Source organism: Chamaea fasciata, unplaced genomic scaffold (assembly GCF_029207755.1).
Source record: "Chamaea fasciata isolate MVZ Bird 193981 ecotype frontalis unplaced genomic scaffold, bChaFas1.0.hap1 SCAF_7, whole genome shotgun sequence".
Taxonomy (NCBI): domain Eukaryota; kingdom Metazoa; phylum Chordata; class Aves; order Passeriformes; family Sylviidae; genus Chamaea; species Chamaea fasciata.
Window position 1 is genome coordinate 50,590,256 of NW_027094092.1, and position 16,298 is coordinate 50,606,553.

Consider the following 16,298-nt stretch of genomic DNA (forward strand, 5'->3'; position numbering starts at 1 on the left):
AAGGTACTTCAGCAGTGCTCTCCCAAATCTTACTCATCAGTTTATTTAAAAAGAATGTATTTTATTTTATTCAGCTAGAAGTATACACTATCACAATTAATCTCTTACTTCATTTTTACTAAAATATTTCAAATGAATGTTTTACACACATTATCAAAAAAACCTGTACTATTACTTTCCTTCCCCAAAAAAGCCAGAGTGGTTCAATAATAGGTAAAAACGCGTGCTAAGGTCTAAAGAATTTTGCTATATACACAACAGCAGGTGCTAACTTTTCCAGTTCTTTGTAAATCATATACAGAAAATATAGCAGGGCTGTAAGATCACAGGTTTAACAGAAATCAAACTTTAAACTGATTTCTAAAGCAGCACAAATAGACTTTCCCCACATTATGAAAAATATACAATTTTATCACTTTACAGTCATGCACTTTGAAAAAGATCAGTAGTACTCTTCCCCCCAGTTTCTAGAAAGATAAAAGGTCACTTTAACACTGATTTCATTTAATATCTAATATTTGGATAAAAATGTGCCATTCTCAAACAAGGTTGTGCTCAGCAGTCTTATCAAGGTGCGAAGAGCCAACTGAAGCTGGTTACACTGCAGCATTTCAGGAACTGTTAGGGAGATGCTGCTTACTCCAGTCACTCCAACAAAAGTCAAGGATGTGATTTTACTTTCCTTAAGCAAGCAAAGTCCATTTGTAAACAGTGGATGCTTTCTTTGCCAGAGGATTGCAGAACCCAGGGCTTCAATCTTGAGGAAATTATCTTGGGCTATTGCCCCAAATATGTGAATTTAATGGCCACTATTTCAAGGGATGCTCCTCTCCAACTTAACGTATAAAGCTCCTAAGGTAGTTTTCACTGAATACTGAGCGCATAGGTAAGTGAATTTAAATATCCATATAAAACATCTATTTAGACAGCCGAAAACTCAGCACCCAAGTCATCCTGTAAAGTCATTGAGCATCATTTTACCCCAGGAAGACATTTTATAGCTCAAACGGAGCTAAGTATGAAGATTGACAAGACTAAAAGCACCTAAACAGTAACACCCCGAGGTACAGCACTGTCATGTTCTTCTGCAAAATTGGTGATGCACATCTTACATTGAAGATGATAAATAAAATCTTGAAAGGGCAGTACCCTACGAGTATGAAGTTCATTCAGCTGAACTGCTGGCTACCCTATAAACTGGCTCTTCATGATTTGCAGGGCTAATTGACCTCAACTGCAGCACTGTTTCCCTTGTAGGTGAGATCTGCAGGTGGAACAAAACAAGCCTTGCTTGAAGTCATTGAATAGATTCTGAGATTTGAGAGCAGGGAGTATTTGAGTGTCTGGTTGAGAGGACCTGCTCATAGCCCCATATACCCCTTAAATAGCAAGCATGTCATGAACACAGTTAACTCTCTCCAAGTGTTGGCAACATTTGTGTTGCTTTAGTTAAAATTGACTGACATAAATCAACCTTGTTCCAAATATACTTGAACTCTCTGCTTAATCCAGCAATCAGATGCCACCAAATTTAAAATGGGCTTTCAAGCAGATAGATTAAAGTAACCCTCAGCTTGACTTCAGATGTTAAGGAATAATGATGCTCTGCTTTACATCACCTTTTCTGGTACAGAAATCTCAATGTATAAATTGTACAGGAGGAAGACAAGTAATCACCAATGGTGACTAGAAACTGGAGGTCAAAATAAAAAGTGAGGAGGAAGAAATCCAGAATCCTCTAAAGATGCTTAAAGAAGACAGTCAAACTCTAGAATGGATTTTTCCAGACTCCATGGGATGTAAATACTGTTAGACTGAGAGCCGTCTAGCTCAGTGTTCACTGACTGAGCAGTAGTAAGAAATAATCTACTGGTGGGTGTGTGAGTGAGAGTATGCACTTGTGTTTTGGGGGTGGTTCTTGGTTGGTTATTTTTAAATAACCTACTCAACTGTTAGATTTCTATTTCTGCAATGAATAATGAAGTGGTGCTAACTCTTAACTGGTTATTGTGTATTTTGGTGTATTCCTACTCTATTTTTTTACTGGTTACGGGTTTTGGCTCTGTCACTGCAAATTCTTCAGCCAGGCAGCTATAGTTTATTGTGCACCACGGGACCAATTACCTTTCATTAGCTGCCATATGGGTTCCTTGGTATTGTATGGGTGCTCCATGTAATACAGTACCACAAGTCAAGAACTCAACTGGTAGAACAAATCAATTTAGAGGAAGAACCTGTCCAGCTAATACAGCTGTCTGTAGCTGTGACTGATTCTTGTAGAGAACAAAAAGAAAGTAATGGTGTTTGAGGTCAGTACATCCTCCAACTAGTCACTAAAATCGATACAACTTTTGAAGAGGAGGCTTTGATCTTTTCACATGCCTTTCAAATTATTTTACACCAATGAGTTCTAATAACGAAGCCCCGCTTCCTTGGACTATTGGGAAGGAACATCTAATGAAAATACAGGGACAGCTGCTGTGACAACTTGGAAAAGGAGGGAGTCAAATTCTTACAACTACACAGGCAGCTACTCCACAATAGCAAAATGTAAGTCCCATTATTTTATATACAACCATTTGAAGAAGGGAAAACCCACTTGTTTTGGTTCATTAACAAAAATAAAGCTTGAATGGCAGGAAGTAGTCTCACCTGACAGCCCATGTTTAAGGAGTTTTTATTTAGCTCTGCAAGGTTGTTGTTTGGTTACCTTACACAGGAACCAGTATAGGTGAGGGATCCAGCAAGAACACTAAAACAACCCACCCAAATCTTCCTTATGCGAAAGATGAGCTGCTTTTGAAGATCCTGTGAAAGCCATAAGCATTGTCAGGATAGCAGTTTCTGCTGAATTATTTCATAGTGAAAGCTTTACAAGAAAAGTGTTGCCATTTTGTAGGGAATACTGTTGTGTGGCTAAGTGACTTCATTCACATTATGACTGCAGAAATCTTGTGTCATTTGATCAAGAAAAATTGTTCATTAACACCTGATACAGAGTCTTAAGCCTTTATGTAAACTTGTGTGGTGAGTACTACCATACAGTGTAGGGCAGTACAAGTGTTTTTAGCTTGCCACTCAGTATTTTACACAGAGCCTTGTGAAAGCAGTTGCATGTCATTCTTCAAAATAACGACCTCCAAAAAAACTGTTAGCAGCTCATGAACTTGGCAGGCAGTAAGCCAATGAATTTGAATTGCATTTTCCTTGGCTGCCTGGAGCCACTAACCTGGCTGTGAATCACTGACAAGTGGGTGGACAGGAGCAATACAAACGGTGACTTCTCCGCAGGTTAAGGGTTCTTCTTGTTCCTCTTAGAAATTCTCTTGAGTTAGTTAATTCTACAAACAGATCATTACAACAAAGCAGGTTTGAACTACAATTAAAATGATGCAAGTCTGGCATTATTGGATGGTTACCCGGTGAACAGTAGTTCCAGAGCACCACAGCCTGGAAATCAGGCCTTTAGCTGCCATATTTACACTATTGTTACAAAAAAAAAAAAAAAAAAAAAAGGAAACCCTGAAAAAACTCAACCCCGACTCCCAAAGAACAGGCAGCTAGAAACACTGAGCTCTGCCTCTTTAGTCTTCACAGAATCCATCACTTCCAGTCGCCAGGACGGTGTTCCTACAAGGGACCCTTGAACTGGTTTCCTGACAGATGTTGCCTGATGGAGGGTTTGGAGCTCGCAGCATCACCAAGTTTTCGCCAGACAACCTGCAAGAAAAAAAAAAATAAAGGGTTTGGGGAGAGAAAGGCAGAAATTTAAAAAAAAAGTCCAAACAACAAAGCCACTGAGGAATAGCAATTTTTTTTTTTTTAAATTGCAGTCTGAAAGCCAAATCCAGCCCTTTCCTAGAGCTGGGCTGCAGTTCTCAGCAGGGACACTGGATGGCATCTTTGCACCAGTTTCCAAGGGAAAAAAAAAATTGATGCATTTTTCTAATTAGTCCCTCTTGAAATTAGAACCATTTTTGCCTGGGGTAATGGTATAAAACAAATACACTAGATTCAGAACATAAGTTCAATGGTAGGTCAACCCTGCCATGCTTACAGAAAAGATGCTACCATGAACAGAAAAGATAATGAAAAAGATAATGATTAAAATTATATATATATGACTTTCTAAAAACATACATTTCATCACTCTAGGGCCACTATTTAAATAAAAAATAAACTGCAAAAAAACTTTATAGCTGCCTTGAATCTACATGAAATGAATATTTAAAGACAAAACAGCTGATGATAGACAAATAGAGATGAGTCAGTTTGGGAGGATGAAGTTACAGTATTTTACCTTTCCCCCAGCATAGCTACAAGGGACTGAGAAATTAAACAGACAAGATACCCTAAAAAGCAGGCCTTCATTTACTTTAGTCTTGGCTTTGCTAATAGAGATCCAGCAACCAAAGTGAAGTGCCTCAGCCCTTGCCAAGGATGCTCACAGTGATTTAGCTCGGCAAGCTGTGCTTGTGTTCATACCCTCTTTCTAGGTTAAGGTGGGCTTCAGAATTTAAACAGCATTAGCCCCCTCTCAACTGATCGAAGGCACTAAATGATGCCACCTGGGCCAACCTCTTATGTGGACTTCAAAAAAAGAAGGCTCATAAGCATCCTCCTCCCTACTCTGGGCAATGGAACAGCACATTCCCAACTGCAGGTGACAGGCAGCTCAGGCTGTGCTCCAGCAGGAATCTCAACCTCTTTGTTCAAAGCCAGAGCATGGCCAAGGTGCTTTGAGGCTGGAGGCAATGCCATGATAGCAGACACTGCAGAGCAGAGGTTGGGTATGAGCACTCACTGCACAGGATGTGGCCAGCTCAGTTAACTGTGGTTGCCCAAAACGTCGGCAGTGTTAGTAGCACCCCACATATCATGATGCTGTTGAATGAATCCAGACAAGATTCTCCCTCTGACATTACCATGTGGTTTAGGCTCAAACCCATACAAGCTGTACTACTTTAAGCATGGCAAGCAATTGTTGCTCAGCCCAAACCAAGCCCTTAAGGGCACAGATAGAGACAATTGCTAATAGAACTCTCCTAGTCAGGGAGAGCCCCTTGCACATCTCTGGTCAGCTAGACAAGCTATTCCACAGCCAGGAAGGCAGAAAAGTTGGAACTATACTGAGCAAATGCTGCTCTGTGCAGTGAGTAAACAAGGCACTCAGATCACCCAAAAGCGCAGAGCCTTGTGCCCATGGACCTCACAATCCTCACATGCACAAGACCCCTGTTCCTCCATACTTCTAACAAAAGACCACAAAAGGAACCCCAAGAGCTGCTGGGAGGAGTTCTTACATTGCACATTTCACGAACGATTGCCTTCTCCTTTTCACTTAGGTCTTCTTCATAGTTGTCTTGCATTTGCCTGTCCAAATTTTCATGAACCTCAAGGACCTACAAAAAAACAACATTACGAAACCATTATGATCCTCAAATAATTATTTGTGTCCCTAAGAATATCATGAACAGGTATTTAAATTGGCAGGATTCACAAAGCCTCAAGACAAGCAAAGACAAGCATAACATCAACCTGGGCACCTCTATCCTTCCTGTTCCCCCAGCCATGTCCTGCCTCTGTCCCACCACCTGCATGGTGTGGCTGCTGCCACAGTCCAGGGGAGCACTGAGAGCAGGTTGCTTGTGCCCACAAGTGCATCTCTTCCAGGAAGACTGCTGGTAGTCTCACATACTGTCCCTCAGAGTGTGCTGCCCACACCCCAAACCTCTACAGCAGCTCAAGTGGAAGCCAGCCCTGGCCTGACACATCCCACCGTCCTGGCCACCCCCACAGAGCTCCTTCAGGGAGAAAGTGCCCAGCTGTGGCCAGGTGGTCCCTTGATCACAGAAAGTAGACTGCCTGGGGCTAAAGGCAGCCTTCATTTTCAGCTGGAAACACTGACCTGAGGGATACCCCTCTGCTGTGCCTGCATGCATCCCAACAATTCCTCCAGACAGGCACATCACACATGGTGGGCATAGAACAGCACAGGAGCCTCCAGGTTTTACTGTTGCCTCTGTGCTGAATTACACACCTCACCCAGGGCTTCACCACTGATGAGCCACGTGGTCAGCTCAGTGTGCAGGGCCAGAGATCCTGCAACCACCCAACATCATCAAACAACACGTGGTCTCATTCACCACGATGCATCCACACACGTATGAAGGTGTACAACAGGTGTACTTGTGTGAATAAATATTCCTATACATCCCAGGGAGGTACAGAGTCAGATGCTGTGCTAGGATGGGTTTCAGCCTTTGCTGAGGTATATACAGCACCAACCGCTCCACGAAATGGGATACCAGGGAAGATTACCCCCTGGTCTGCTTCAGCACAGCAATCCTGCTGTACTCAAAATGAGTTACAAACAAAAATAGGTCATTCTCCTAGGGCCTGTAGCCTACTTGGGACCAGTCTTTGCACAGACAGGAATTATCCACATCCATTCTAAGAAGAGAGGAAGGGCGAGAGGGATGCAAAAAGCATGTACATGCTGACAAAGAGAGCATCTATTTTCTGCTGAAGAGGAGGGAATTAATTATTGATCCAGCTGGACTTGCACATTGAACTTGCTTGTCAGGAGCCTGTGTGCTTCCGTTGCTGGCTGCAAAGCCAGCAGCCTGCAGGACCACATCCTGGCATGGAGCACCTGGCTGGCAGCTGAACATTGGTTGTGTCCACAGGGCAAGTGTCAAGGAAACCATGGGGTAGATTAGTTAAAGATCACATCAGCCCCAGCCCCTGTTCTCAACAGCCATCCATCCTGCAGGCACCAGAGTCTCAGCAGACTAAAACAAACTGTTTTCTACAACTTGCGCTTAAACTAAATGCACATTCCTTAGTCCAGGAGGTGAAAAGGTGGCACAGCATATTTCTTTCAGTGGAAATGTCTTTTAATAGTGTTAACCAGGCAGCTGGAGCTGGAGTTGAAAGATGATCAGATGGAAGTTTATGTGTGTATTTAATTTCTGAATCTCATTTACTCTGGAAATCACTCTGCTTCCCAGGCTCAACCCATGCTTGGCTAGGCACTTTGTAAAGATGTGTTAGCATCTTGGGTATGGGAAAATGGGATTCATAGCAATAAAATGCAACAGCCTATCCAGGAAAGGCATATTGGAAGAAAATACACTCTGAAGAGTGAAATAACCTCCTGAAGAAAGACAGGAAGGCCTTTTCTTAGTGCTGACCCAGCCCCAGCTATTCTCAGATCCTGCCAGATGCCTCCTCAGCTGTTTAGAAGGACCAGGTTAATGTTCCTCCAGTTACACCACTGGGGAATATGGACATGCCTTCACATCAGCTATCTATGGATCAGCTAAAGTTCAAGGACTGTGCATTCAGTGTGGGTCTAAGAAACTGGGGAATGTCTTGTGATTTCTGCCACCTCTCAACCCAGGAGCCTAAAGAAAACAGACAAATGTACCCCAGGCTCAGTGTGGCTCATGCCATCCCCTCCTTTTTGCTTTTCATCAAGCTGCACTGACGGCATTTGGTCCTTTGTTGACACAGCAGCTCTTTGTGATCTTCCTGGATAAAATGCCAGTGAGAGCAGCTTGCTCCACTTGGCCATGGGACTATTCCACATGCAGGAGGATGGGGCTGGACTGGGAAATGCTGCTCTGCTGCACAGGGATGTCACTTCCCAAAAACAACTTTCACCTTGCTCTCGGTAGGCATGCTGGCTTGTCTGGCTTTTTCCCTACTGACAAATAAACTGGGGAACACCTCAAGTGTTCTTTGAGACCACATTGATGTCAGTGAGCAAGGCAGTGTCACCTCAAAGTCACCCACTCCACCACATCCCTTCTGACTTTCTGTACTGACCCCATATGGCCAAACATATTTTAAAAACAAACATTCAATCAAAAAAACACCACTAAAGAGTCTGAATGACAGTAGTAAAGCCTTGGAAGGGAAGCTGAAGTTGAGGTATTCATTTCTCCAACATAAAGGATGTTGGGATTGAGGGATACTTTCCAAATTGTGCAAACCTCACTAATTTTGTTGCTTCATAAGTCTGCTGGACACAGCACTGGTAAAACATCCTGCTTCAGCAAGGGAACAGTCCATATGCCCTGCTAGGATCTTTCCCTAGTTTTGGAAGGCCAAATCCTGTCTTATCCACAATTAGTGGGAGTGATGATCACCTGCTTGATAGCTCTGTGTGCATGGAAGAGGTCCAGGCTGCTGCTGTGGGGGCAGCTGGGTTGTAGGCTAAATGTCATTCTTTTACATTTGTCTCATCATCACCTCCCCATGTCTTTAGCAGGTTTGGTCAGTTCCTAAGAAAAGTGCTTTGATGTTCAGTGAGATACTGAGCTGTAGCATATGTACCTCTTACTCTTGTTAGCAAAAACAGCTGTTAGGAGTACCAACCTGTCATCTTGCTCCTTATTTAGTAGGTGCAAACAAACAAAACTATTTCAGAAGGAAAAATAAAGAAAATCCTAAACGCGCTCAAGGAAGAACTCATGCTAAATTGCAGGCAGCACTTCAGCCACATTGATAGAATTTAACTGGCAGAAAATCCCAAGGGAAAAAAAGCCTAGGGAATATTGCATATGTGGGTGCAGACAGGGGAAGTCCGGAAGCCCTGCAGATTCATGTGGAGTGGACAGTCCCTCAGTGACTTCTGCTTGGGCACAGAGCCACATCCTTGCTGCCTCATCCTTGCTGCCTGTGGACAGACCTGCATGCAAACATTCTACAAGACAAGTGGAGCCAACTGCACAGAATCATGGAATAATAGAATGGTTTGGCGTGGATGCCATTCATCAGAGCAGGTTGCTCAGAGCCCCATCCAGACTGGCCTTGAACACTTCCTGGGACAGAGCATCCACAGCTTCTCTGGGCAACCTGTGTCAGTGTCTCACCACCCTCACAGGAAAGAATTCCTTTCCAATATCTGATCTAAGCCTGTCCTCTTTCAGTTTAAAACCTTTGCCGCTTGTCTCATCACTATGTGACATAAAAGTCCTTCTCTCTCTTTTTTATGAGCCCCCTTTACAGGACTGGAAGGTGATATAAGGTGCCTCTGGAGCCTTCTCTTTTCCAGGCTGAAAAACCCCAGCACCCTCAGCTTTTCTTCATAGGAGAGGCGCTCCATTCCCTTGATCATCTTCCTAGTCTTTCTATCTCTCCTTGCATTTTCTTGCAGTAAGGAGCTGGCCTGCTGAGCCATAAGGACTTCCTTTTTCAACCAAGAAGGGCTTTTCCCAGTGTCTGTTGTGATACAGCCAAAGCACAAAGTCTCATTTGTAAGCTGCTCTCTTCTCAAGAGAGAGTCATGATCTGTATAGCCGGAGATGAGGGTCTAAGGTAGCAGCTGCATCCAGCTTCCCACATGCAGGTGCTGGCATTGGAAAAGCCATCCAGTTCTGCAGGGTGCAAATAAGACCTACTCCATATGCTACCGCATGACGTTGCCAAAAAAGGTCTGCAGCTGGAGACCAACAGCTACTGACTATTTCACTGTGACACAAGGGAGGAGGAGAGATTGAGACCTTGATCAGTTTCCTCAGTATTTCAATTTTCAGATGATCCTTGGAAATAAGCCACAGGATGGAAAAATAGACACCCTCTCATCCCTTCGTGCCACACTGACCTACAGGAGCCCACTTCAAATGTGAGAATATTTTTAGCCTCAAGTGAGTGAGCAGAACAAATCATGTGAGATCATCTATGTCCCATGAGACGTGACTGCTATGTCACCTCCTTCCTGACTCAAGCCATGGCAGTTTCCAGGGTTTTGGAGACAGACAAATGCACCTCACCAGCCAAACTATGAAATTGTAAAGGAGAATTTCTTCTGAATTTCTTCTAGCCCTTCCTAGGAATCCACAAAGCTCTGAACCAGAGGGATTACTAATATGTGCAAACAACCAGTCATCCAACTTCCTTTCAATTCCTTTAAATGAAAAATTGCACCAGACTTTCCAAACCCAATTTCTAGTTTTCAAGAATCTTCCTCTTTAATTTTCAATTCTTTTCATAAGCTTATCAAACCACATCTTAAAACCATTTATGTTTCTTGCCCTTAGTGAGAAATTCAGTCCTGCAATTCCTAAAGCAAATAGGAAACTAATTACTCCTCAGAATATGATCATAATCAATTTATAAGTATTTGATCTTGTAATTTAAAAACGCTACCAACTCTGCTTAATACTATCCCTCACCACCACCTCACCAAATGCAATGAAGAGCAGGAGCAGAAAGGTATGAACTCCACAGTTTGGGAAGAAAAAAACAACAGCAGTAGTCTGGACTGCATCAGGGCTTGGATGATTAAATGCAATCAAAGCCAAATCAGTACAAAGTGACAGAAAAACAAAGGTTCACTTGAGTTTGCAATATTCTGCAAGGCAACAGTTTAGCAGATCCATCTGTGTATATGTATATATATATACACACACAGGAGAAATGTCACCCACAAGCACATTGCAGCATAGTACAGGATAGAGCATTCCGATAGCACAGAGCCATTCACAACAAGCGAAGAAGAAACTTGTTGGAAAACACAAGACAAATACACGGCAGCAGGTAAACTGCCATTTGTGTGGTCAGCTCCTTTGGGAACAAGCAAAAATTGTACTAAAAACTGTATTTCTTAATCCTTGACCATGCTGAACATCCTTCTCTTAATAAGTTATACAATCAATCAATAGGAGTTATACAATTTGGATGTATAAAGCCTCAAGAAAGCTGAAAAATCAAGACTTTCAATTTGAAGGATCATTTATATTTTAAATTCAAATCAGATCCAAAACAAACCTTGTCTTGCCTTTAACAACTACTTGAGAAATGGTGGCATTCAATATCCTCCTGGGATCTGGCAACTGCCCAGTGGAACCAATGTCCTTGCCAGCTACACTACTGCTTCTTCTGACATTGGTTGGTTTTACCACCATCACCACCACAACATCTGTCCTGGAGCCAAGAGACCCTGGACAGGCATGATATACTAAGATAGAAACGCTAAAAATTAGAAAATTTAGGTTATTTTTGAATCATAACCATGAGCAACATCTGTGCCATTTATTTATCTGTCAGATGTGGAAAGGTACAAAGCAAAGAGCTTTGTAAGCATCTATCTCCAGGCCTAAGATCATCCAAGCTTGTGATGCCACTGCTGGACCTTTTTTCCAGCTATGACCATAAGGATCCAGGCTCCAGAGCAGCCATCCAGGAATCCTCCTTTGAGTTGCTCTAATCTTTTTAACCCTGGACAAAATTCTTCAGCTCCAGCAAATCCAAATCTATAAATCATTATATTTCAACCAAAGACTAATTTAGTTAAGAGACTTTCCAGCCATCCCTATGGCACCTTGTGAAGGATTTGTGCTCCTGTGTCTCTTAGATACTCAGAACTATATTGCTTAACTGGTTAAACATGCAGCACTGGGGTATTACACTTTTTCTGCTAATGGATGGTCACTAGAATCCGAAAGCTACTGTGAAATCATGATGCAAGTTTTTAATTCAGCTACCAGTCTCCCATGGTTCCATTGTCAATGGTCCTGACTTTAATCCTTACTGATGATGCACATCCTACATGGGTAGGATGCCACTGCTTGTTGTATATTTTCATAAAATAAAATCTTTCTTCTTTGAAGGCTGCCGAAGGATTTTCAGTAACAAAATATATGAGGAAATACAGGTTTTATATCCCTTTTTAAAACATCACTTTGGTCATCACTGTCACCCCAGTGTCCCAGTTTACACAGGACTGATGAACGCAAAGGGTAACCAACACCTTCAGCATCACCAGCTTTTATTGGAGGTTTTCAACCCCCAAAAAATAGCTGTGCATAATCTTGTTTAGCTCTGCAACTATTTTAAGCGATGCTTATTCATCATGACACAGGTGCTGGTTACCTATATCCAGCCTGTGTATTAACTTTCTGTGTTCATTGTTTCCACGAGAAGAGCCAATGCCCAGCTCTGCCAGTCAGGGGCAACACAGGACACCTCAGTGCCCCACACAGCCTTACCTTCATAGCATGCACCACAGCCTCTGGCTTCTGACTCACAGGGACATACCCTGCTGCAGGAGAAGATGCAAGATCAGATGTCATGCGAGCTGGTCCCTGTGGAAATCAGAAAAGATACGTGTTAATTCCCCTCTGGGTGATTTAAGCAAGGACAAAGAAAATATCCAGAAAATTTGACCACTAGCTTGTCTCGAATTCAATCCCCTTAGCCATGTTTCAAAGACAAAAGACACCACTGCCCCTTCCTCCCAAGTCACTTGATTTGACACCATTTAAGTACCAGCACCCAGTCTAGATGTGTTCAGGCAAGAGATCACCACGGTGTAAATCTAAATTGATTCAAGAAACATTTTTCGTTCATTTAGGATAGCTTTCTACAAGGACAAGATCAAACAGTACTCATCCTTCTAGACATGGGAGCAATGCAAACAAGATGATTTTCCATAATAAAACGGTCATTTCTAAGAAGCTGTGTTCAGGAAAGAAGAAACAGTTGGCATAACTTCATTGCTTCTCTGGCAGCGTTTTCACATAGACATCAAGTACTGATCTTCAGCTACAGAGAAAATTGTGAAAGCAACCTTAAAACAAGCAGATGTCCAAACCTAATGTTGGCTGGGTTTGTTTCCAAAATGCTGGCCAGTCCTCCTGCATGAAGGATTCCATTGGCAAAGATGCCGAAATGACATTTTTACAAAAGATTTCTACTGTCCAACCAGCCTTGTAAGCATTTTTCATAGGGCTTTCCTTTTTCTACAGGCATGCAGCTTGAATTATGAGAGACACAATATCTTTATTCAGTGAGATGCACCCTGCCTGTCCCTAATATTTTTGCATTGCTTTGTAACTCCGGGAGAAATCAACAATGAAATCATTGACCAAACTTGTATTTAGTCTTCACATCCTTTAGGAAACACAAAGAATTATTATACTTGGGGGCCTCTGAAAGCAAATTAGGATGGCAGAGCGGCATGTAGCACCATCACAGGAATGCTTTCACACACAACACACGAGGCACTCCATTCACGTCTATTCTGTGTTTAAAAACTCAGCATGTTTTATGCTTTGTCTCATCACTTTGCCTTCCATGACAGGGCCAGCAAATTAGTTGTGCCAGAAGAATCATAGAATAATAGAAACACAGAATGGTTTGAGTTGGATGGAACCCCAAAGATCCGCTAGCTCCAACCCCCTGCCATGGGCAGGGAACCTTCCACTAAATCAGGTTGCTTAAAGCTCCGCACAGCCTGGCCTTGAACAATTCCAGGGATGGAGCACCCAAAACTTCTGTGGGCAGCCTGTGCCAGTGCCTCACCACTTTTACAGTAAAGGAGAACCAAAGGAGGGGCACTTTCTCAGCTCTCATTCTTCCAAATGGTTTAAGTTGTAGGGTCCTTTTTACCCATAACAGCATTCATGTGGATGTATTAAAGGAAAAGAGGGGCTAATCCATTAGGCTACAGACAAAAAGGCATGGAGCATTTCAAGCCCTGGCCACTGACCTGTGCCTAACCCATGCCATGGCCAACAGCCATTTACTCATAATAGCAACCTGCATGAACTGAGTTGCAGGTGATACACAAACTTCCTTTGAAGAGGGGGTGGCATCTCAGAAAAAGGAAAGTTAGACTTAGTAACCCCATAATAAATCACCAAGGTTATTTAACAGACTGAAAAAGCAGAGGCACTCTCAGGATGGGCATGGTTCTGGACCTAGAGGCAGAGCATTACAGCTTGCTGGAGCTGTGGCCACCTGGGGACGTATCCTCAGCCACCCTGTTCATAACATCAGACAGAAAAGACAGAGGCTGGGGAGGGAGCACTAGGGACTGGATCCAGCCAGCCTACAGCTGCAACTTTCAACTGCAAAATGGGCTACAAATTTCTCACAGGTCTGGTAAATGCAACACAGTCCCTCCAGGATCAGCTTCCCACAGAGGTCAGAGACACCAATGCATGCATAATTACTCTGGCTTCATCAGGAAAGATGCTTTCTTTCTGTAAGTGATCAGGTTCATGACAACCAAAAGAAGAATATTCAGGAGTTAATGGTCATACTTCATATGGATCTTCTCCCATGGCCCTCTTCAGAACAAACACAGGAAATGCCAAGCAAAGGTCTAACATTCAATATTTCTTTGGAGTTGAGAGTAATATGACGAAGTCAAAAGGAATTCTGCTGGATATGGCTGCTGACAACATTTTAAATACAGTTTCCTGCCAAAGTAGAGTAGATCACGAGGTCTCCCATATGAAAGAGAGCAGCAGCTTCTCCTCACATAACTGAAGTCACTAATGAGCTACAAAGCACTTCCATGATCTCAATCACTCTCAAAATTATTACAGAATACAAATGAAACAAAAATGATTAGAGAGAAATGTTTTCTAAAGAGCTTGATCACACTTAACCAATCACCATACTGACAAGATAAAACACAGTGGTTTTTTGCAAACACAGTGATATGCTGGATGTATCATATCACACAAAAATGCCACACCATCCAAAGGGTCACCTTCCTTCTCAGACAAGGGCAGTCAACTGCGTGGCCCCTGAGTACAGGTAGAGAATTCGACTGAAGAAGGAAAAAAAAAATTTAAACAATGAGAAATGCAGCAAAAGAGGTAGACCCAAAACTTGTAGTCAAGGTCTAAGTGACAGATTACTTCATTTCTAAAACAGGCATGATCCTTAATCCTTAGCTTGGAAGCCGAAAGCCCCAGCCAACAGACAGACATGTCCAAACTGCTGCGTGCCATCATCAGCAATGGTGAGTGCACCACATGGCCACACCACTGGCCCATTGCCCCAGGCCACAGAGACCTCCCCACCATGCCAGGCTGGTGCTACAAAAGGTCAAATACACTTGTGAAGAAGGTGGGGGAGTGAGCGAGGATCTCACCAACATCCCCTCTCTTTATAGCTATGGGATTCAAGCATCAAAAATACACACACGGCTTAGGGTGGCTCAATATTCATCACTGCAGTCAGAGCTTCTTGTGCAGCTGCACCCTTAGGGAAGGCTCTTTCCTGACACACAAAGAGTCGGTGTTTTTTAAAGGGCTTGGTGCTTCATTCCCACCAATTTCAGTGTGGTTCACAAAAGAAAAAAAGCTTCAGCCAAACTCCTATCAGCTTCCTGCACAGAGGCACACATAAAGGAGGCCAGAACTGAGGGGACTGCAGTCAGCAAGGAAAGAAGTGACAACATATCCAGCAGGATACATGGCCAGCAGGATGCATGGGCAGCCTTTGGAGGATGGAGGAGAGGAAAACGGGCAGAGTTCACCGATAGTCTCAGCTGAAGAGGAGGAAATGGAAAGAAATGGAGATAAGGTCAAGGTTGCTATACTGGAAAACTGCCAACAGTGGGAGAAGGGAGCGAATGGGAAGGAAGAGGAGGATGTGTATTTTACCCAGCAGGAAACCCATTGAGGTGAAATGCAGAGGAGAGGGAACCAGAGATTTGAGACAGGAGATTGGAAGGAGGGCAGGGAAAATCTCTCAAAGTCAGTGTTAAAGTAATAAGTAAAATTGCACATATGGAGCAGATTCCTCAGAGCTAGAACAGATGCATTTGGAAACTGTAGGCAAGAATTCCCATAGCTGCCCCCCGGCATTCTAGCTCAGCTGATCTGAGGACCCCCACCACCACAGAAACCCTTGCCCTTCCTGTTCCCTCTAGCTGGCATTTTCACAGACATAGGAACACAACTGACTCAGCACCCTGGCAGACAATAATAGCAAGGTTAATCTGGTTACATCCTAAGAAGCAGAAATTGTCCATATAGGCAAAAAGCAATATGGAGTGTTTTGAGGCAAGCATCACTCTCAGTTTCCTCTCCCCGTCTGGTTTTGTCGAGCACACAGTCTTTGTATTAGATGGACATAAGGCTTTTCCACTTGCTGGGTTTTAATAGTGTTTGGTAGTTCAGAGGTGGTTTACTCTTCACCCTCAGATATGTGGCTGAGGCATTGCATAATTGTATAAATGAATGGTGTTGCAAGACAGCTCAGAACTCACCAAAAATACCATTAAAATTTATAATAAAGATGTTGAGAAATAGCATACCACTTTCAGCTACGCCCATGGCCATAGTCACCCTACCAAAGGAAGAGCTGCCCAGCAGTGAGATTATCAGTATAATTGAGGAGAGGGGGTATAGGTTATGTCTCTGAGTTCCCAGGTGCTTGCAGGAACCTATGCACAAGGTTTATCAACCACTGCACCTCTGAGATTTATCAACCACTGCACCTCTGAGACTCAAAGATAGTTCTCCTCAAGAAACAAAAGTCCCAGA

The 16,298-nt window shown here is 43.1% G+C and overlaps 1 protein-coding gene across 1 annotated transcript in view; it reads right to left on the minus strand.

The window, feature by feature from the left end:
- Positions 1–40: 40 nt before the first annotated feature.
- The window catches only part of CCDC85C (coiled-coil domain containing 85C), a 109,652-nt gene continuing 93,394 nt past the window's right edge, over positions 41–16,298 (minus strand). The window contains exons 4-6 of the mRNA XM_066188781.1: positions 12,000–12,095; positions 5,304–5,402; positions 41–3,720 (exon numbers count right to left, since the gene is read on the minus strand). Of these exons, the coding sequence (XP_066044878.1) occupies positions 3,631–3,720; positions 5,304–5,402; positions 12,000–12,095 (285 nt within the window). The 3' untranslated portion in view covers positions 41–3,630. The remainder of the gene's footprint in view (positions 3,721–5,303; positions 5,403–11,999; positions 12,096–16,298) is intronic.